This window comes from Aspergillus wentii (genome assembly GCF_001890725.1).
Source record: "Aspergillus wentii DTO 134E9 unplaced genomic scaffold ASPWEscaffold_7, whole genome shotgun sequence".
Taxonomy (NCBI): Eukaryota; Fungi; Ascomycota; class Eurotiomycetes; order Eurotiales; family Aspergillaceae; genus Aspergillus; species Aspergillus wentii.
This window is the reverse complement of record NW_024467838.1, coordinates 1,865,958-1,886,917: the sequence shown is the minus strand read 5'-3', so window position 1 is coordinate 1,886,917 and position 20,960 is coordinate 1,865,958. Positions and strand designations below refer to the sequence as shown.

Sequence of the window (20,960 nt, the reverse complement as noted above, 5' to 3'; positions counted from 1 at the left end):
TTCGAGTCCGACGTCCGCCCTCGTCTCTAGTAGTCTTCCTTTCCTTTCCTGTTATTCTTAATTCTTTGGAGTCCCGTTCTCGGTGACTTCGTTGCTCAGCGATGATGATGGCGCAATCGTTCCCTGCCCATCAAGGCATCCCGCAACATCCTGGCCTGCCTCCGGGGCACCCTCTGGCTGCCGCCGCTCAGCATCCAAATGCTGCACATCCCGGTGCTGGGATGATGCAGCAGGTGCACCCTGGTGTGTCGGCGCCGGGAGGGCCTCAAGTCAGTCAGGCTGGCCCGATGATGGGTGGGATGCCTCCTGGTGCTGGAACGACTGGGCCTGGAGGTCCTGTCCCGAATGCTCACGCTCTTTCCCACTTGGGTCCTGCGCAAGCGCATCTCTTTCAGCAACCGCAGTTTGCCCAGCAGTGTAAGTTCATTGTTCCTTCTTTTAGTTTGTCTCATGTTCCTGTTGTTCCTGCTATCCCGGTTGGATCGGCGTTTCTTTGTTCTCTTCGACAGTGTATCAGAATTGAGCCTCTACTTTGTGTGAATCATTTCTTATAGCAAGTTTGTCTTACTGACTTGACCTCTTGTTTAGTTGCCAATAACCCACAGTTACTGCAACAACACCAACACCAACAACTCCTCAGACAGCGAATGATGTTCCAACAGCAGCAGCAACAGCAACAACAACAGCAGCAGCAGCAGCAGCATGGAGGACTCCCGGTGTCATTACCCAATGGTACACCAAATATCAGTGCGGCTCAAATGGCTGCCATGCAAGCGAATAATCCGATGCGACCGGTCAATCTTCAAATGCACCTCCAACAGATGCCTCATGGACAACCGCAGAATATCCAGCAACAGCAACAGCTTTTTGCTCTGCAGGCCCAACATCAAGCACAGGCGCATCAGGTGCAGCAGGCCCAACAACAGGCAAGCAATGCTGGGCAACCAGGTCAACACACGCCGCAGCAGCGTGCGTCTGCACAACCTCAGAGTATACACGAAGCCCAGAGTGTGACTCCTCAACCTCAACCTGGTCCGCCGCCACATCAGGGAAGCAGTACACCGCAGTCGAATCCGCCACAGCCGCCCTCCTCGCAACCTCCGCCGCAGCAAGGTGTAGCTCCTCAACCACAGCCCACTCCGAATCCACCCCCACAACAGCTACCACAATCCCAGCCTTCAGGGCCACAGCCACAAGCTCAACAGCCGCAACCACAAGCGCAACCACCACAGCAACAGGGCCAGCAGGGCCAGCAACAGGGCCAGCAGCCTCAGCCACCAATGACTGCCCAGGAGGCTCAGTTGAAAGCGCAACAGCAGCAAAACAACGCCGCTATGATGATGCAGCAGCGAATGAATATGAAGGGTGCGGCAATCTTATGTCTCAATGCATTTTCTGAGCATTTGAGTAACTTTACCGTACGTTATTCTGCCGTTTAAAACACATGATATAATACTGATATGTGACAGAGTCGAGGCGAGGCTCAGGATATCTTGTACTGGCAGTCATTCGTCGATAGGTTCTATTCCCCAGGTGGTGTCTTGCGACAAGGTGTATACAACCCCCAAGCCGGCTCCAAGCAATTCGAAATCTCGACCCCCGCTCTAGCACGCTACTATTTGACTCAGTTCACCAGCGGAATCCGTAACATTCAAATGGTTGTGGAGGGTGCCCGAGAAAGGGATTCGCCAAACGGTGGCCACATTGTGGAGAGTGCGAAGACTTCGTTCATCTATTGGTTTACAAATGACTCCCAGGTTGGTTTGCTTCTTCGTGGATTAGTTATGTGTACAAATGATCTAACGAAATGCAGCTTTTCACCAACGGGACCATGAGGGCACATTTTGACGTGAACAACAAGATTGAAATGCTTGACATTGTTGTCATGAACCATACTGAATACCTTCCAAGGAGCCAGCTGCAAGCATTGGAGCAGTCTGAGCAGAAACCGAGTCCCAAGGTGACCAAGGGGGCCGGTAAACGTGCCCAAGCGAAACAGGCCCAGCAGCCTGCTTTCACATTGCCCGAGTCTATGGTAACAGCAAACGGTGTTCCTACCGCGGTGATGAGTTTCTTAGAAGTAAGTTTCCCGAGTGTCTCCGGTTCTATTTTATACTAACCTGCTCTTATAGGTGGCCGAGACCATCTCGCAAATGCAAATGCTGTTTCAATTCTCTCAGCAAAACCCCCAATTGTCTCCACCTGAAGCACTACGGAGCCTAGTCAACACGCTACAGAATCAGAATCCGAACCTGGGATTCATGCCGGGACCCATGAATCCAGCACTTCAAGGCCAAAATCCACGTGGACCTGGTATGAATGGGCCGTCTCAGTTCGCATCCCCTGCCATGGCACATTTAGGTCTCCCAGGTGCACAGGGCTCGCCCCACCTTGGTGGTTCAGCTCACCCTAGCCCAGCACAGAGTCACCTATCCGCTCCACCAGGTATGATGCCACAAGGTCAAGTGCAGCCTAATGTGGTCCAGACCAGTGCAAGCGCTAGCCCAAACGTGAGCACAAAACGTCGACGAGCAAGTACCGTCAAAATAGAGAATGATGACACCCCTGATGTCAATGGAGCTGCCGCTCAAGGGGCCGCCAAGGTGAAGGCCAGCCCCCGAGTAGGTGGTAAGAGACAAAAGGGAACCTCTTAATATTAGAAATTCCTTGATTATTTGGTTTGCTTTGAGCTATTATCTCTTTTTTTTCAGTCTCAAGAGGCGGGGAATTGGCGTACCAGGATACCTGTGCGAGGCTTTTCACTTTTTTTTTTTTCTTATTTCATATCTGGGAGGGTTTGCCGTTCTCGCTGCACATATCGGAAGGTCTGCTTTTATTCATTGTTCGTCTTCGATTCCACAACGCAGCATATGTCTGATGAAGATTGGCCGGTACTGCCTTTCCGCGGCTATTCCACGATATCTCAAGGGGTATTTGTGACAAATTGAGCGTTTGTCCGTGGCACAGGCCGGGCCCAGCCCCGTGTAATTTATCTCCTTCATCACCATTTCCTCCGACTGGTCTGTTCGGAACTATTATGCCTTATCCTCGGAGTGCATGTCTTATGGCTTTACGTTCCACCTGTCCGGGTTAATTGATCTCTCTGGTCATCGAGCTCGATTCCCAACAGCGTTTCCGGTTCGCCTCTACGATGCTGGTCCGCTGCTCTTGATATCCGTGTTGTTTTACAATTGGCGACTGATGTGTTTGGCGTTGGGCTTTTCTTTCTTTGTCTGGAAATAATTCTCTGGTTTCTCTTTTTCTTTACTACTTCATGTATGTCTTGAGTTCCAACGGGGAAGAGTGGTTTCGTATCGCCACTATGACTGAATCCCGTGGAGGGGATCATAATTGTTTATTATTCCCCATTCTGCAATGTATGGCATTTTCATTCCTGATCTGGTGTTTCTTTGCTTGAGCGAGTTCTTACCGTGTTGCTCTTGCTGTATGGGAGGGTGGTCAACTACCGGGCATTCTATGCTCGTAGCCACTGTTCTTGGTTCTATCATGATCGCCACGACCATGATCACCCATCTGAGCTCTGCAGGTAAATAAAAAAGATACAGTAAAAGGCCGGACCGTTAATATCAAGAGATCATGATCCCCACGATCTACAAGCCTCAATCTACCCCAAGGGTATGTACGTAACAAATCTAATTCGGGGCTCCACTGGCCAAGTGGATGATGGCAGCTGATCCATGAAGGTCAGGCCCAATCCCAGTAAACAGAATAGTCATATTCGTGCTTTGAAGCTATTCCCCTCATTCCCCTCGCGCTATATGTATTTCCGCCCAGTCGGCGATCTCCGCCGGCAGACTCCCTGTCAGCGGCATTCTTCCTCCCCCACTCTTATCGGCCGCCGATAGTTCATTTACCCCTCCGCCCACTTCCGACCTACCTAGGATTCCACTCCTCCACACAACCACCATCTTTGTCGATTGGGAATATCACAATCGTATATCACCCTCATCAAAATGTCTCATTCCCACTCTCATGACAACGGAGTTTCCCACTCCCACGACCAGGAAGACCCCTTTGGAGGCCATGGCCACTCCCACGAGATCCTCGATGGACCTGGCTCGTACTTGCAGCGGGAGATGCCTTTGATCGAAGGCCGTGACTGGAAAGACCGTGCCTTTACCATTGGAATCGGAGGGTATTAACATCAGATTTAGCTTTGTAGGGATTGACCAGCTGACTGTAATCGTTGACAGACCGGTTGGATCTGGAAAGACAGCTCTGATGCTGGCGTTGTCTCGCCGCCTGAGAGATGAGTACAACATTGCGGCTGTCACCAATGATATTTTCACAAGGTAAGGCTTATCTTATCATTCCTTCTTCGTTTCTTTTCTCGCCATGGAGTTTCTGCTAACCGCCGAATCTTGCTGCCATACAGAGAAGACGCCGAGTTCCTCACTCGCAACAAGGCCCTGCCTTCCAGCCGAATCCGCGCCATCGAAACAGGTGGTTGCCCTCATGCTGCCGTCCGTGAGGATATCAGCGCCAACCTGCTCGCTCTGCAATCCCTGCAGAAGCAATTCCAGACCGACCTCCTCCTCATCGAGTCGGGTGGTGACAACCTCGCCGCCAACTACTCACGTGAGTTGGCCGATTTCATCATCTACGTTATCGATGTCGCTGGAGGTGACAAGGTGCCCCGAAAGGGTGGACCGGGTATCACCGGCTCGGACCTGCTGGTTGTCAACAAGATCGATTTGGCCGAGATTGTTGGTGCCGATTTGCAGGTTATGGAGCGCGATGCGGCCAAGATGAGAGAGGGCGGCCCGACTGTCTTCGCGGTGGTGAAGCATGGTAAGGGAATGGATCACATTGTTAACCTCATTCTGAGTGCCTGGAAGGCCAGCGGTGCTTATGAGTTGAGCTTGGAGCGTTGGAAGAACGGAGCCCAGAGGGGATCTGGAAGCGTTGATGAGTAGATTATTATGATGGATGATTATGGAAATGGTAGCTTACGGTATATATACTTGAAAGTCAAAATAATTTTCTCTTACTGCGTACTTTGGATGATATATTTGGGATTTTTTATATTTATAGGGATGAATGTACAGATTCTGACTCTTGCAACAATATCACTTTTGTCCTATCCCTGGCCTGATCCAACGCCTTGAAATGCAGAGATCTTAATAATGACAGACTGAGAGAGCATCTACCTCTCTCTGATTAATTGGGTATCCGAATGCTCTACCCTCCCTTCTCGACCCACTAAGGGAAAAAGAGTAAGAGAGAAAGAAGCAATAAACGAAGCAAATACTGTATCGACGACTGATAACAAGGAGAGCAACGACACACATAATCAGAAGTCCTTCTTGGCAAATCTGCCGAGTGCAGGTCCCAACTCCTCTTTCCGGTGCTGAAGCTTGTCCTTTGCGCGAGCTGCGTGTTCTTTGCGCAACAGCTCCGCCTTGACGCGCTTCTCGTCGATGACGTTCCCACGGCCCTTCTTGCGAAGGTACTTGCGGAGTGCGCTGTTGCGTCCACGGCCGCGGTTCTTGAGCTTCGCCATCGGGTCCTCGGGTCTGCGGTCGAGATCGCGTGCCTCTCTGTTCTTCTTGTCGCTGATTGTGTCCAGTTGACCGATGAAGGTGGGGTCCAAGGAGATCATGCCCGGTTGCAGCTTGGTGAGCAAGGACTGGACTTCGGCTTCCTGGCGCTGCTTGGTGTTCTCGTACGGGTTGGCCTCGAGTGCGTCGAAGTTGGGCTCTCCGGCTCCCGGGACAATGATGCTCGCGAAGCCCTTGTCGTGCGTGACTCCCAGCAAATCTTCGTAAGGGCACCACTTCATGTTCTCAATGCGCTGGCCATCTCCGCCCCATGACATGTACGGGCTTTGGACCTTTCCTTGGTCGGCGACTGCCGCGTCAAACAGACCCCGCCAGACGCTAACCTGGGTACCCCAGCCGACGGCTGTCAGGCCACGGTCACTGATTGAAACTGAGGAGCCTGGTTGGTAGCAGGAGTACGAGTGTACTTCCCGGAACATGCGGATGTCCCACACGTTCATCTTCTGGTCCTGACCGGTGGAGACCATGTACCGTCCTTGTCTATCAATCGCCATCGAGCGCACTGGGCCTCGGTGGACGAGGGCTTTCACAAGGGCCGTCTGAGAGTTGGGAGACCACAAGGTCACTGTTCCGTTCTGGTGTCCGACATGCATGATAGCGTTGTAAGGGTTCTGGCAGAGCGATGTCGGGGCGCCTTGTCGGGTTGGCAGCTCCGCAACCAGTTGACCGGTCGATGTATCGATATACTTGAGGTGACCGCTCATTTGCTATAGAAGAATATATGTTAGAAATTTGGCGAATTAGTGTCAATGAGATCTACTCACAGCGCTGGTAAGAAGGAAATGGTATGGGAGGAAATCGAGGAAGAGTGGTTCGATAATCTTGTTCAGACAGTGCAGTTCAACACCGGCTTGATCGTAGATATAGGCATGTTTCTTCTGGGCAACAGCAAAGTACTGGTTATTGTGCAACCAGCGAGCATCGCGGACAGTCTCGCCCAGCTGAAGTTCACAGCCCAATTTTCCTGCTCGCCAGTCCATTGTCGCAACATGCCCTTTTCGCCCGGCCAGCAGCAAATCGCGACCGTTTCTCGTGTAGTCTGCCCGGTATGGTCCTGCATCCTCCAGCCTCAGCTCGAATCCCTTCTTGGCCGTTTCGATTCCAACACTGTCTTTGATCTCATCCTGGCGGACCTTGTATGTCTTTTCCAACTCTCCTTCGGGCTCGAGGAATCCGGCATCATGTTCAAGCAGAATCTCCGCATCCTTAGCCTTCAGCGCAGCAGCCTTGTTCTTTTCCTCAACAGCCTTGAGGTTGCTTCGCAGTTTCTTGTCTCTAACGCTCTTTGTATGGATTGCCTTGCCACGTCCGTAGGTCTTTTGCGCCTCTGCAAGTCTTTTCTTTTCCTCGCGGTCGTCGGTCCGCGCGACCGCCATTTTCGGGGCTTTTTCAGCCATCTGTAGGGATTGGTGGCAGTAAAAGAGAGAAGGAATAAATCAAATAAGAAACAAATCAGCCCAGCCGACCAGAAAAGAAAAAGAAAACAGCAGAAAAGCTGGCTCGGAGAAGATGTTTGTCGGGTTCGATCGAGTCGAGCTTTTTGCGGGTCTCGCAGGAAAATTCATGCCAAGATTTCACGCTCGCTTGTCCACCACAGCTTAATTTTTTTTTCTCTTTTCCTTAACAGCGAGAGAGACCAGACCCGCTCTTGAGAATTACTATCGCTCTTTGCTGACGGCTTGGTCTTGCGTTGGATTGCTGTCGTTTTCTTCTACCTGTGATTATTCTACTGCAAAACTGGACTCTCTTCCTTTTCGATTCAAAGGGTCTAGCGGTGCCAATATGGCGCCCACCCAGACTGCGCATCACCACCGGTCGACGACCAAGCAAACCCACAAGCCGTACAAGACCAAGCATGCCTCCAAGAGTGCGCTGAAGGATAAGGATAAGGGTATGAAGCAGAATTATTATTTTGGCGTTGAGTGGCCAAGAAGAGGGGAAAAAAAATACTGATAGTTTTTTTTTCCACAGGCAAGGTCGAGCGGGGTACTCGCAAGACCCCTCACCAGCAGCTCAAGTCGAAACTCGATCGCAGAAACCAGGCTCGCCAGAAGCAACAAGTCAAGCACCAGGAGAAGGCCCAGGCCCTCAGCGTTTTCGCCGGACAAAATGGTGCGCCCCGTCATGTCGCAGTTGTGCCGCTTTCCGTCGATATCGATGTTTCTTCGGTCATCCGCTCATTGAACGAGAGTGTGGACGTTTCCAGCGATGTTTCTTCCGACAACCTTACCCGCGTGCGCGTGGACAGATTCCGACAGAGTGTGCAGTATATGCCGGCGAAATTCGACTTGATGAACGCCCTGGATGTGTCCCGCATGGCCGATTTCGTGGTGTTGGTTCTGTCCGCCGAGGTGGAGGTTGAGGAACAGGGACAGCTCCTGTTGCGGTCGATTGAGAGCCAGGGTATCTCCAACGTTATTGCTGTGGTTCAGGTATGCTTATGCTCTCCCCCGTGAAGACTGGTCCTTGGCTTTGCTGACTGGAACTGTACTAGGGTCTCGAGAAAATCAACCCGCCCAAGAAACGCCTGCAAGTGGTCTCCTCGCTGAAGTCGTTCATGAACCATTTCTTCCCATCAATCGACAAGGTCCTTTCCGCGGATTCGAGACAGGAATGCTCCAATGCCATCCGATCTATTTGCACCGCAACCCCCAAGGGAATCCGCTGGCGTGATGAGCGGAGCTGGATGCTCATTGAAAATGTCCAGTGGCCAGAGGCCGCATCGGACGTGGTGGACGATGTGGTTGTGACTGGTGTCGTTCGTGGCAAGGGTCTCAAGGCGGACCGTATCACTCACATCCCCGGCTGGGGTGATTTCCAAATCGACTCGATCACAGCTGCCCCGCTGGCCAGTGCACGACCCAAGCGCGACGATGCCATGAACGTTGATGACAGCGAAGGCCCCCAGGTTTTGGACGCGCCCACTGCGGATCGTGATGATATGGCTATTGTGGCACCGGAAGAAATCGAAATGGATGATGATATGGGATCCGACATTGAGCCCGAGACCGAACGAAAGGGTGTCCTTTTGGATGATCACCACTACTTCTCGGACGATGACGCCCACATCCCAGCCAAGCCTAAGAAGCTTCCCAAGGGAACATCAGAGTACCAATCCGCCTGGTTCTTGGATGATGTTTCATACTCCGGCTCTGATATGGAGGACGATGACGAGGAGGAAATGCAGATGGACACTACAGGAGCACCTGAAGATGGATTCTTTGCCGACAAGACCGATGCCATGACTGAAGCTGGAGCTACTGAGTACCCCCAGTCCGAGATGTTCGTCGATCAGTCACCAGATGATGAGGCCCAGCAACTGGAGGAATACCGGGCTAGCCGAAAGACCGAAGCAAAGGAAGCCAACGAAGATCTGGAGTTCCCTGACGAAATCGAGCTCCATCCCAACGTCCTCGCACGAGAGCGATTGGCACGATTCAGAGGATTGAAGAACTTCAAGCTCAGCACCTGGGAGACATCGGAAGATCGCCCCCACGAACCGGAAGATTGGCGCCGACTGCTCCAATTCTCCGATTACAAGGGTTCCAAGAACAGAACCATCAACGAAGCTCTCGTTGGCGGTGTCACTCCCGGAACCCGTGTGAACGTTCACCTCCGCGCGGTGCCATCTGCCCTCCGCAACCGTCCCCAGCCCGCGTCGCTCTTCTCCCTGCTTCGCCATGAACACAAGCACACCGTGGTCAACGTCAACATGGTGTTGAACTCCGACATCGAGGAGCCCCTCAAGGCCAAGGAAGAGCTCGTTGTCCAATGCGGACCACGCCGCCTGATTGTCAACCCCATCTTCTCCGACGGAGGCAACACCCCCAACAACGTGCACAAATACGACCGATACCTGCACCCCGGCCGCAGCGCCATCGCAAGCTGGATCGGCCCTCTCACATGGGGCGCCGTCCCGGTCCTTGTTTTCAAGAACATGCCCACCAAGGACCCCGAAGTGCTCGCAGACGACGACGAGAACCAACCACAGACCGACAACCTCGAGCTCATTGGAACAGGCACCGTCGTTGCCCCCGACCAGGCGCGTGTCGTTGCCAAGCGTGCCATTCTCACCGGTCACCCGTACAAGATCCACAAGAAGGTCGTTACCGTCCGGTACATGTTCTTCAATGCCGAGGACATCAACTGGTTCAAGGCCATCCAGCTGTGGACCAGGAGAGGCCGCAGCGGATTCATCAAGGAGAGTCTCGGTACTCACGGGTACTTCAAGGCTACCTTCGATGCCAAGATCAACCCGCAGGACTCGATTGGACTCAGTCTGTACAAGAGAGTCTTCCCCAGGAAATCTCGGGCTTTGGAAGATGTTTCCGCTTAAGTTGGGAGATGATGAGGTATCTTTGCTTCTTTGTGAATATACAGGGGGTACTTTATTTGGCATAAGGTTTGGAGGATGATATGATACCACAGAGTCACTTTGATGAATTGACGAATTCATATGGCTCTCTTGATGATATTTCAAAAAGCATTTCGAGATTATATACATAGACACAAAGTACTAGGCTAGGTTTAATGAGTTACGATTTTCTACTCTCTTAGGACAAATTCTGTTATATATTTGACCTCGGTAAGATCTAATCATCAGCAAAAGAAAACTATGAACAAAACGACCGGATCCATTCAACTCAGCAGCTGGTTGTCAAGCAACGCATGATATAGTTGGGATAATCATAATGGCAACGTAACATGTAACATAACTCTCGGCTAGTCCAAAAAACAAGTGACATCATCATCTCTTCTTCATTCGAGGAGGAAAACAAAACAAAACAAATGCTCATGGAATCTACGAGAAGTCTTCTCCTTCCTCCTCGATATTGTTCTTGACCCGCAGTAGGATAGTGGTCTTCCACTTGTCCAACTTGCTGAGCTGGTCATACTGGAAGAGCCTGTCGGCAAATGCTTCTTGGTCACCCTGTTCGATAGTCTGAAGCAGGTCCGTAAGCAGCTGGCATTCCCTAGTAGAAGCGAAAGTAGGATCGACATCGCCGTAGCTCTCAAGGGCGCGGTTAGCTCCCACCAGATCCTGAAAGAGAAAGCAGAGTTAGTTACGAATGGAGCAAAGGTCTCTTCATCGTGGTGTGCATACATTTGTAGCAAGATGGCAGATACCAGCTTTCAAGAAATAGTCTTTGACAGACCACTTCATTAGGTTATTGTTGATAGACGACCGTCCGACCCGCTCGTAAACCTCGATGGCCTTGTAGTAATCGGCTTCAAGGGCAGCCAAGTCAGCCACCTTGAGATAATGCTTGTTGGCAATTCTGTTTGATGCCGATAACGATTAGTACGAGTATAGGCCAATACGAAATGAAAGATGGGTCATACGCTTCAGCATTGTCACCCTCAAACCACTCGGCGGCCTTTTCGTACGCGGCAAGAGCCTTCTTCATATCACCCAGTTCCACCTCATATACCTCTGCCAAGTGTTGCTGCTGTGTGGCGGCTCGGCGCAAGTTTCCCTTTAATACGTAATGTTGGATAGCACTGTCAAGAACTCGGGCAGCATCCTCCGGGTCAGATTTGCGATAGACCTTGAAAGCCTCGGTCAACGTATTGGCGGCATCATCAGGTTCATTAAGATTCTGGCTCTGAATCGAAGCGGATTTCTCAAATGCCAAACCGGCTTCCTTGTCTAAGCTCCGAAATAAATGTCAACCAAACTTGGCCATGAAAACTGCAGTGGGGGGTGCTGCGCCTACTCAGCTTCTGCACTCGAAAAGCATTCGCAGCCTGGGAATACAAGTCTGCTGCATTTTCAAATTTTTCTGTTCGTCCACCGAAGAAACTGAAGCCACTGGAGGCGCCTTGAAGAGCTTTATCTGCCTAAAATGAGCGGATGGAAGGTCAGCGATCGTCATATCGTCATGTTTGTAGTTGGATAGGCAGAGTGGGGGAGGTGCATGACTGACTTTCTGCAGCAGAACACGGGGGTCTTGGGCCATATTGAAGGAAGGACGTCGAAACAGATGATATATGAAAAATGCCACTCAGATCCAGGTGTCTATAGAGAAAACAAGGAGAAATGTGGTGTGCTGGGATAGCTGGCAGTGAGTTAGTGGCCAAATGGTTCTGATGCTCTGCTAAAGAGAAGCCCGCATTCCAGGGCGGTAAAGCACCGCTGCGTCTTCCGCGCAGAGAAAAACCCGCCCGACAGTCGACAGTGTCATCATTGTCTCTTTCTCTCGAAACAGGTTGCTATTTCTGTTGTATCTTGCTCTTGAATCCGATATTATTGTCTTATTTTACTTGCCTGTCGATATACCCTAATCTACGACACAAGTCACAATGGTTTGGCTACGCACCGGTTCGCGACTCTCCAGGTCGGTATATCTTGGAAACTTGCGACAATTCAATGCCAGCCCAGTTCGATCTTACTCTTCCTCCAAATCCGAAAATGTGGATATAGAATCCATCCTCGCGAAACCAAGTTGGTCCGTCAGAGCTTTGCTCCCCGACGAAGCGGCAAAAGCTTCCTCGCCGTCAGTCACCTCGAAACAGCTTCACCATCTTCTTCGTCTGTCAGCCCTACCGCAGCCTAAGAGTAAAGAAGAAGAATCCTCAATGATCAGGACCCTCGAGTCCCAAATCCACTTTGTGAAAGAAATCCAGCGTGTCGATGTTACGGGCGTTGAGCCTCTTCGAAGCATACGGGATGAGACACCGGAGGGAGTGAAAGAGAGCACAATTGGATTAGAACAACTTCAGGAGGCCATGTCTAAGGAAAGGGTTGTCGGGCGCAATAAGAGGATACAGCGTATCCAAACACAGAAAAATGACCGTCCGGATGGGACTGCATGGGATGGCAATGCTCTTGGACACACATCCAAGACCAAGGGGAAATTCTTCGTCGTCGAGACGGGCAATTGATCCACATCCAAGCAATGCCCCCATTCTTCGAGCCAAATCAAGTCCCGTTAATGCTTGTATCGTCTCCAATTCTCCCTGGCCAGCTTGTGATATCAATAATATGACCGCCTAGATTTCTGGGCGGCTGAGTCATCCAATGACCTCATCACCCCTGCTCAGAGCCTTGTCTTTTCCCTTGACTCAGTAAACATTCTACCAACACTCCATCGACGCCTGATATCTGGCCCTTTCTTCTCCATTATCCATATTGTACAGGTGTCAATTTCTCGCTCATCCATGTTTAAGTCTCTAAAAGAGCAACGGGACCGCATGTTTGGCCCAGGGCCATCCGATGCGCCCGATCCGCCGCCAAACGACCATGGACAAGATCTGACCACGATCATGGACCGGTCTCAACGCGGAGACCTGACGGTGCTCGTTGCTGAGATCACCCAACATATGCGGGATTCAATTGTGCAGAATTTCCAAAGCACGGCAGCTGAGAAGAACGACAATCCCCCAACTGACCAACCAGCGCCGGAGAAAGATGGCGGAGCTGCTAGTCTCTCATCTCCACCTACAGATACCCCAAAAGAAACAGCTCCAGCTCCAGCTCCAGCGGACAACCAGAAGCCACAGGAAACGGCCTCAAAGGCCCAATACGAAAAAGCTGCAGCCAGTACACTTTCATGCTTCGATGACTGGAGAGATACTGTCCTTCTCCGGATCGGCGAGGTTGTTAATAGAGATGGCGAAAACGAGGGTCAGCAGAATGGCACCATCCAGGCTGAACTCGAATCAAAGGAGTTGCCCTTGAATGAGGACGAGAACTCCTTAAAAAAATTACATGAAATATATCCACCCGTGGAAACCGCTCTTGTTCAACTCCCTAAAGCCACCAAACTTCTTATTCTACATTCACTACTGCTGCTACTGCTGAGTCTCGAACATTACAATGCGTATTCCCGAGTTCTTATGATGTATGTTGTGTCTAGTTTGAAATTGGACATAAACATCCTGAATGATGATGAGGTCAAAGTTGCGCGGGGGTTGCTTGATACGGCCCTCCAGCTCTCATCGAATCCGGAAGCAAAGGACCAAGTCAAAAAGAGCGACTCGAGTAAAAAATGGAAGGTCGGAATAGCTTCCGTAGCTGGTGCTGCTATCATCGGGCTCACAGGTGGACTTGCTGCGCCATTGGTTGCGGCGGGGCTCGGAACTGTTATGGGAGGCCTTGGACTTGGTGCCACGGCAGCTGCAGGATACCTAGGAGCCCTTGCTGGTAGTGGTGTTATTGTTGGGGGTCTTTTTGGAGCCTACGGTGGCCGCATGACCGGAAAGATGATGCACAAGTACGCTCGCGAAGTGGAAGACTTTGCATTTATCCCTATCCGTGGTTCTCGGAACAGGTCGGAGGATGAGAGAGAAGCTGCTCGTGAAGACCACCGGCTACGAGTGACTATCGGTATCAGTGGTTGGATAACTGAAGAAGAGAACTTTGTCATTCCATGGCGTGTCATTGGCGCCGACTCTGAGGTATTTGGCCTTCGCTGGGAATTGGTGTCATTATTGAACCTGGGTAATGCCATCAATGCCTTGGTGACCAGTGCTGCATGGTCAGTTGCAAGCTCTACTCTGGCGAGAACCATGTTTGCACAGCTCATGAGCGCTGTTGTCCTTCCTCTCGGTATTCTCAAAGTCGCTAGCGTCGCCGATAATCCTTTCAGTGTAGCTAAAGCACGAGCTGATAAGGCTGGAGAGGTCCTCGCTGATGCGTTAATCAACAAGGTACAAGGAGAGCGATCTGTGACTTTGGTTGGATATTCCTTGGGGTCTCGAGTCATTTTCTCTTGCCTTCAGAGCCTGGCCAAGAGACGCGCATACGGTCTGGTGGAATCTGCGATTTTCATGGGATCACCGACACCATCGAACACCGAGCATTGGCGCCGCATGCGCAGCGTTGTGAGTGGACGAGTTGTCAATGTTTTCTCGTCGAATGATTCAGTGCTTGCTTTGTTGTATCGAACCAGCAGTCTCCAGCTAGGTGTCGCCGGACTACAGGCCGTGGAGGGTCTACCGGGGGTTGAGAACCTCGACATGAGTGAGATGATCAGTGGACACTTGCGCTACCAGCACTTGATTGGAAGAATTCTCAACGAAGTTGGTTTGGAAAGCATTGATTCTCAGGAAATGACTCGGCAGGAGGCTGCTCTGGAAGCCCTGGATCGGAAACGGGAGGAAGAGCGGATTCAAAACGAGCGCGAGGCAGGAGTTGATCATGACAAGGCAGCGCGCGAGGATTTGGAAAATGGCAAGGGCCTTGATGAACATGAAAAGCTCCAGAAACAAGTGGATGAGAGGACCCAGGAGCGTCTTCTTCCTCGCGCGGCGGAAAAGTTGAGGTTGCATAGGAAACGTCCCACTCCACCACCTGTTTACCCTGGGACTTAGATGATGGTGTTTATGATTGATTCTGCATGGGCTTCTTTTCTTTCTTCTATCTAATGCCTCTTATATGTTTTGTTCGAACTGGGCTATGCCCGCTTGGCATCAAACAGGCGTCAATGAATATTTGCATTCGATCTATCGACAATCAATGAATCATTCAATCAAATCTCTTTGGATATGCAAACATACATATGCATGTTGCCTACGATAGTGAAAGCGTCTTATCTCTGCAATGAATGCAGCCTGGGATATGAAGATATAAATACTGCATCTCCCATTTCCAACGTAGCCCATCAACCTTCTTATATATACTCTTTTCCACCATTTCCAATTTAATGGATCATCTTCAAGTGTATACATCGGCTTATATACTGCTGCTACTGTCAAGAAGCTAGGCATCCATCATGGTGCCAACTCTAGATAACTATTCCAGAACACTTTGGAATACATACATACTGGGGAGGAAGGTCGACGACATCCAGCGAGAGTGCCTTTCGCTTCGCGATATAAAGGGTGGCCCCTGCAAAACCTACCATCGCAATGAGCGTGACAATGAATACCATGACTGGGAGACCAGCCAGAGAGTTGCAGGGTCGACTGTCTTTCAATCGCCATTAATGTAGCTGAAGACAGTTCTCTGGTTAGTGCTATCTTCTTAAAGGCGACCATCATGGTGAGTAAAAAAGGCCTGTCTTTCTATGATGAATTGACTAACTTATACAGACTCGACACGGCCCAGGGCAGGGACTGTCCGAAATATTTGCATGACGATTGCACGAAATGGAGATCGTGCCGGATCACATTCGGGGACAGTAACATGCTAGCACAAGCCAAGATGTCATTGGACTCTCAGAATCCTCGTGAGGGTGGTACAACGAAGGAAGGGACCCAGCGTTACACGGGCAAGAAAGCTACAGCCTGGGATATATGCGGCGAACGACTGACGGCAAATGGTTTGGGAAACAAATGATCATCCTTCCTCTGCACAAAGTGGTTGATATACCATGTCATATCGACAAGGACGTACTTCCTATGATTCAAAAGCTTCAATCTGAAGTCCAGAAGCGACTCAAGGAGTATGCAAAACAGCGTGGGCTAACCCGGTTTGGCACTGTTAGAGGTAGTCGTCGTTTTCCCTCCTATTGCCCCTCCGTGTCCGCTGTGCCTGCTCCTGCGCCAATGCGCCAAATTCTGATGTTGCGCGTGATGTTTTGGCGGGAACCTGTGCTGGTTGTGTCATTCGCCTGCGCCGACGACCCAGGTGAACAGATGATTGCTGAGGGACGAGTCAAGGATAAGGAACTTCTTGAGCAAAATGACTTCGATATTGGTTGGATCGAGGGGAAATATCCTGGTGAAATACCGGACGGAATTGGTGACAATCTGTAATTAACTGGAAGAGTGACTGTATTTCCAAGCACAATACAAACCAGATATAACGGGTGAAGGGGGCTCGGCCTTTGGCTCGAGAGGCAGTAAGTCTACATATCCTCGGTATACAGACATGACTGGCTGACCAGAGCCTAGTAGGAGTTAAATGCCCTCCAGGCCGACATCCTGTCTGGAGAACTTGACCCAAGAAGTCCAGAAACAAGAGCGCTGGGAGGCCAGGGTCGTCGAAGTCCTGGCCAGATTCTTGGAGAACCAGGACGATTGAATTGGCCAATTTACAGCTCAATGATAGATAGGAACGTGGATTGGGAACCAACATGAAGGAAATCGAAGAATCGCAGAATGGAGACCATCCAGACGGTATTTGCATGGCTGCATGGAAATATCGATGAACTTTAGAGACCTGAGGACAGAGTATCTGAGAAGGAGGGTTGCTGTGGCATTGTTATCATGGCTCGCTGTCTGTTGTATGGATGAGTAGTCCTTTAAATCAATCATCGTCTGTCTCAAGATCGCCAGCATCCAACGCCTGGGCAAGGTGACTTGCATTTTGGAACGTATTTCTGGTCTAGCAACGCTCGATGATAGCCCTGAGCCAAATACTTGCTGTACTGGGGAAGCTTCCCTTCCCTGGCTATATGGCTGTGGTAGCATCCGGTGGGAGATCTTTGGAAAGATCGAACTGGCAACATTCTCACATGGTCCAAGGCGTCTATAAGGGGTTTGCTCTCGCTGAACCACATCAATCAAAGTACTCTATAATCAAGACAGTGCCCCTGCTGGATAGGAATTCTAGGAAGAATTCATTCAAGTCGTGTCCACATATCAAAAGTCCAAAGCAACCATAACTATTCATATGGAGTCCGCAGGATCCATATACAACATAGAGTCCCCATCGTCAGTCGACTCCTCTGGTAATCGAACACAAGAAATTGCCACCAGAGCCAGTCCATAAACAAAAGCAGCAACCAAAAATGGCAGACCGAGCCAGGCCCCGCCCATATGCAGCCCGAAACTATAGCTGTACGCCAACAAGGGCCCGGCAACGAGCCCTCCAACACATTCTGAGATTCCAGCAGCTGCATGCAGAGTCCCAAAGTGCTCTGGGGTCACCAATGCGGTGGCTACACTGCGGAAAGTGACGGCCGAGGTAGAACCCAGCGAGGAGACCGAGAGTCCAGTAATCAGCACTGCCGGTACAGCACCAGCAGCCATAATCACATATCCAATAACCGAGAGTGCACTGGTGCCCTGGGACAGGACAAGGTCCTTCCATTGTGATGGTCTTTGATGGGACATATTTACGGCCACGAAGTAGGATAGAAGAGGCATGAGGACGAAAAAGCTTCCTAGGGTGACACAGCCACGGATTGAAATCAAAAGACCCGCCTGGGAGAATCAGTTGGCCAGCAAGGATAAAATGGGGCAGACATAACTGACCTTTGGGATGCTCCAATCAAATTTCTTGGATGCGTACTGGATGAGCAAATTGGAAGACTGTTTGCTGATGGTGCTGACGAGCAACGCGAACAGACATAGCGTGACAGGTGAGCTTTTCCAAATGAAGTCAGCCGAGCTTATGAATTTCTTGATCTTTTGGACGGCTTTCCCGATCACCGATCTCTTCATAGAGACATTTAAGGTCCCCTCATCATCGCTGACCGGTTCGGAAATTGCAGCTTTATTCGCGTTCAAGGTTTCTGGCAGCAGCAACGAACTGCTAGCACCGCAGAGCGCAAATCCTAGTCCGATAGCATACGGAAACCATGGACCGTACTGCATTAAAATCGCACTGATCGGTGAACCGACTACTTCTGACAGAATAGTCGCCCCAACCATACTTAGAAGCGCGTTGGTTCTGGCATTGTTAGCAAGCATTCATCGTAGAATAGATTTATGGTAACCTTTCTGTGGCTGAGTAGAGGTCTGACAACATCACAAAAGCCGTGGCAGCAACCACTCTTTCACCTCCACCAATGAATTTCCAAAGCCCAGAAAACCAAATAAGTCGCAGGGGGAGTACATTTGAATAGTAGCCTTACAATCAGCTGAAAGTTGCATGATTAGGAACTTCTAACTTACAAACAATCTTTACCCAAACATCGGCTAGCAAGTAGCCCAATACCCCCAAGAGAAGGACCGGTTTGCGGCCGTATCGATCTGCAAGCGCACCGTAAGGGAGAGACAGAAGAAGACCTGGGACTAAATCAAAAGTATCTTTCCAGCCGATGACCAAGGCCAGTTCAGACTGAACTGGCTCGGATTTGCAAAGGTCATTGGAATCGGGGAAGAGATTGCGACAGATGATGGTTTCGAAGATTTCGGTTTGGGGAGCTGCACTTATATATGCGTTCAAGTCGGCTGCAAGACCGAGGAATGCGATAATGAATAAAACCAGGTATTTATTTGCTCCATGTCTTGATGGTGGGGTTGTTGTCTGTGAGTGTTGATGAATAGATAACAGCGGTGTAGTTTCGTGTGTGGGAGGATCTCGCCCGATCATGTTTGCGTCGGTAATTTGGTGTTGACACTGTTGAGAGAAAAGAAGAAGATCGCGGAGGATATATCAAGACCGCTGGATTTAATCTACGCGCCCAGATCCTTGCATGATGAATAATGGTCCGCCAGCGAAGCGATAAGGCACTCTGTGTTGTTCCACAATGGTGAGGCTGACCGGTAATCTTGCTGAGTGCCCACCCAGATGCAGCTCAGATATGAAGTGGCTAGATAAATCAGCACCTGACTGTAACTGGTGAGTTGAACGATGCGCATGTGCGACAATAATATTGCATTAGACCCTTAAATCCTTCCAAGAGTAATACACAGAGTGTAGTCAGTCATGCTGACTGAATCCAAGTTCCAACCCTCTTCGGAGCGTTTCAGCCTTAGATATCGCATTCCTGGCACCTCACACAAACCGCGTCAGTATACCCAAGCCCCCAATTCATCTGTCTTGAAATAAGATAAAACAGCCTTTTCCTCCGAGACGTGTGCATCTCGTGTGTTCTCACTAGCAGAGTTGCACCCGGAACTGTTTGGATTTACACTGTTGGCCATTTTCAGGTCGCTCAGCGACTTGTAGAAATAAAGGCTGGTACTGGACCAGGTCTCATGCTGTCTAGAGACTGGAGACAGAAAGCCAGTCCAAGAGGCTGTGGACTTGGTTTCTTCTCCTTCTAGAAGTCGCACGCGCTTGTTTGAAAGGAATGAACTGAGCCAACAGGTGTATCAGAGTGCCATTTCCGATGCATTTTAGTCTGGTGCAGCCAGAATGAAAGTACTTGCATCTATAGAATCCGTTCGAAATTCCAACTCATGTTGCACAGGTGAGTTGATGCACTCCATGCTGCAGCTTCAAGGGATTCTGTTGAGCAGGAGAATTTGTCGGGGTATATCCATTAGGCTTGACTCCCAGCAGGCCTAGATCATTGAATCCCTGGTTGATCCATGGCTATTGGCCAGTGCATCTCAGCGATTTCATGGATATCAATGTGGTTCTCGGAAATTGACTGATCAGTCATTATTTATTTGAGCTCTCAGACCAATGTCTCACCTGCGTCATGGTCTGGAGAGCAAAGAGCCAGAACGGAAATATTTTCAATTCAATCAAATTGTCGCCCGACGTAGAGCTTGGCATCTCCGATTTTCGCAGCGATGAGGCTTGGTATGGCCCGATGGTGCTTTCATACATCGCCAAGCTCGGTATAAATAGCACGATCACAAGCCATGGCGAATCCAAGAAAGCTTCTTCTGCTGATCCTGATAATGCATTGCATTGTAATTAATAGTCCCGCTCAACGCTCTGCTGATCAAGGTTTTCATATTGTCCAGTTTACAGACGCTCAAACGTGACAGTAAAGCCTGCGCATGTAAACAGACATGCAACTAATTGCTTTGGGTTCAAGTCGTCATTGAATTGCTTCGGATTGGATAGGAGGCTGGATGCACGGCGACGGTAGCGATCCTTGATTCATATTCCATGTCGAAGACGAAAATCAGATTTCAAATCTCACGACCCCAAAGTCCAAGCTGCAACTAGTGCAGATGCTAAGCAATAGCATCACCCACCTTGCCAATTAGCCCCTCGATCCACTGGCGGAGTAAGCCGCGGGGATCGGATGGGTTCCACCATCGCGTCCATAAGTATCGCGCCATCCCATGGTCCAAGTTCGGGTTCCGTGAATCCTCAACTTTGGAACGCCAGTCAAGGCCAAATGCCTCTCGGTAAATATCGTTTTCCCAGCGACTCGGAATTATTAACTGCGTGAAAATTCAAATCAATGTCATCTTGCTGCTCTGTACCAAAAGAAGGGTGTTGTTGGTTCGACCTCAATTTTAACCTGTCATGTCTATTGCAGCGGTTGGTACACTTATATTACGACCAGTGGTTAACCAGATGCTCCATCAAGTTCAATTGTCGAGTATCGGCCATCAATAAACAATAATAAACCCATTCCAGGTATCTGGAATCAGGAGTGGTGTTCAAGACATCGTGCCATGTCCGGTCGATCAGGAGAATTCAATAGACCATCCACTGGAGCGATAACCTCGGCGAGAATCAAATTGTTCAAGATGAATGTGAAAACATCCGACATCGCCACGATTTAACTAGGGCTAGACGCCGTGATCCGAATCCGCAGCACGCTGGTGGAAGTCAAACTCCATATGTAGTAG

General features: G+C 50.1%; 8 protein-coding genes across 8 annotated transcripts; 5 read left to right on the top strand and 3 right to left on the bottom strand.

Moving 5' to 3' along the window:
• Positions 1 to 101: 101 nt before the first annotated feature.
• ASPWEDRAFT_117790 (LIM domain-binding protein) lies at positions 102 to 2,654 on the top strand (the record flags this gene model as incomplete). Its single annotated transcript, XM_040828769.1, has 5 exons — positions 102 to 417; positions 589 to 1,433; positions 1,482 to 1,757; positions 1,814 to 2,080; positions 2,133 to 2,654. The coding sequence occupies 5 exons, from the start codon at positions 102 to 104 to the stop codon at positions 2,652 to 2,654; spliced, it is 2,226 nt and encodes a 741-aa protein (XP_040686084.1).
• Positions 2,655 to 3,974: 1,320 nt separating this feature from the next.
• ASPWEDRAFT_117836 (urease accessory protein UreG) lies at positions 3,975 to 4,937 on the top strand (the record flags this gene model as incomplete). The annotated part of the gene is made up of 3 exons (XM_040828773.1): positions 3,975 to 4,156; positions 4,215 to 4,313; positions 4,397 to 4,937. The coding sequence occupies 3 exons, from the start codon at positions 3,975 to 3,977 to the stop codon at positions 4,935 to 4,937; spliced, it is 822 nt and encodes a 273-aa protein (XP_040686083.1).
• Positions 4,938 to 5,043: 106 nt separating this feature from the next.
• Positions 5,044 to 7,234, bottom strand: ASPWEDRAFT_662442 (WDR46/Utp7 family WD40 repeat domain-containing protein). The gene is made up of 2 exons (XM_040838840.1): positions 6,347 to 7,234; positions 5,044 to 6,289 (listed from the first exon to the last, which is right to left on the bottom strand). The coding sequence occupies exons 1-2, from the start codon at positions 6,977 to 6,979 to the stop codon at positions 5,315 to 5,317; spliced, it is 1,608 nt and encodes a 535-aa protein (XP_040686082.1). The 5' UTR covers positions 6,980 to 7,234; the 3' UTR covers positions 5,044 to 5,314.
• Positions 7,163 to 10,174, top strand: ASPWEDRAFT_44515 (small subunit rRNA maturation protein TSR1). The gene is made up of 3 exons (XM_040836281.1): positions 7,163 to 7,473; positions 7,554 to 8,014; positions 8,077 to 10,174. Exons 1-3 carry the CDS (start codon positions 7,365 to 7,367, stop codon positions 9,916 to 9,918), a joined length of 2,412 nt encoding a protein of 803 aa, XP_040686081.1. The 5' UTR covers positions 7,163 to 7,364; the 3' UTR covers positions 9,919 to 10,174.
• Positions 10,175 to 10,204: 30 nt separating this feature from the next.
• sec17 (alpha-soluble NSF attachment protein SEC17) lies at positions 10,205 to 11,690 on the bottom strand. Its single transcript, XM_040836280.1, has 5 exons — positions 11,510 to 11,690; positions 11,300 to 11,423; positions 10,926 to 11,232; positions 10,687 to 10,861; positions 10,205 to 10,623 (listed from the first exon to the last, which is right to left on the bottom strand). The coding sequence occupies exons 1-5, from the start codon at positions 11,540 to 11,542 to the stop codon at positions 10,384 to 10,386; spliced, it is 879 nt and encodes a 292-aa protein (XP_040686080.1). The 5' UTR covers positions 11,543 to 11,690; the 3' UTR covers positions 10,205 to 10,383.
• A 195-nt stretch (positions 11,691 to 11,885) lies between these two features.
• ASPWEDRAFT_54014 (DUF726 domain protein) lies at positions 11,886 to 14,897 on the top strand (the record flags this gene model as incomplete). Its single annotated transcript, XM_040837994.1, has 3 exons — positions 11,886 to 11,904; positions 11,965 to 12,459; positions 12,790 to 14,897. 3 exons carry the CDS (start codon positions 11,886 to 11,888, stop codon positions 14,895 to 14,897), a joined length of 2,622 nt encoding a protein of 873 aa, XP_040686079.1.
• Positions 14,898 to 15,684: 787 nt separating this feature from the next.
• ASPWEDRAFT_44512 (uncharacterized protein) lies at positions 15,685 to 16,481 on the top strand. Its single transcript, XM_040836279.1, has 2 exons — positions 15,685 to 16,369; positions 16,422 to 16,481. Exon 1 carries the CDS (start codon positions 15,861 to 15,863, stop codon positions 16,281 to 16,283), a length of 423 nt encoding a protein of 140 aa, XP_040686078.1. The 5' UTR covers positions 15,685 to 15,860; the 3' UTR covers positions 16,284 to 16,369; positions 16,422 to 16,481.
• Positions 16,482 to 17,138: 657 nt separating this feature from the next.
• ASPWEDRAFT_175678 (MFS transporter) lies at positions 17,139 to 18,789 on the bottom strand (the record flags this gene model as incomplete). The annotated part of the gene is made up of 4 exons (XM_040831398.1): positions 17,139 to 17,675; positions 17,727 to 18,144; positions 18,191 to 18,323; positions 18,369 to 18,789. 4 exons carry the CDS (start codon positions 18,787 to 18,789, stop codon positions 17,139 to 17,141), a joined length of 1,509 nt encoding a protein of 502 aa, XP_040686077.1.
• Positions 18,790 to 20,960: the final 2,171 nt, after the last annotated feature.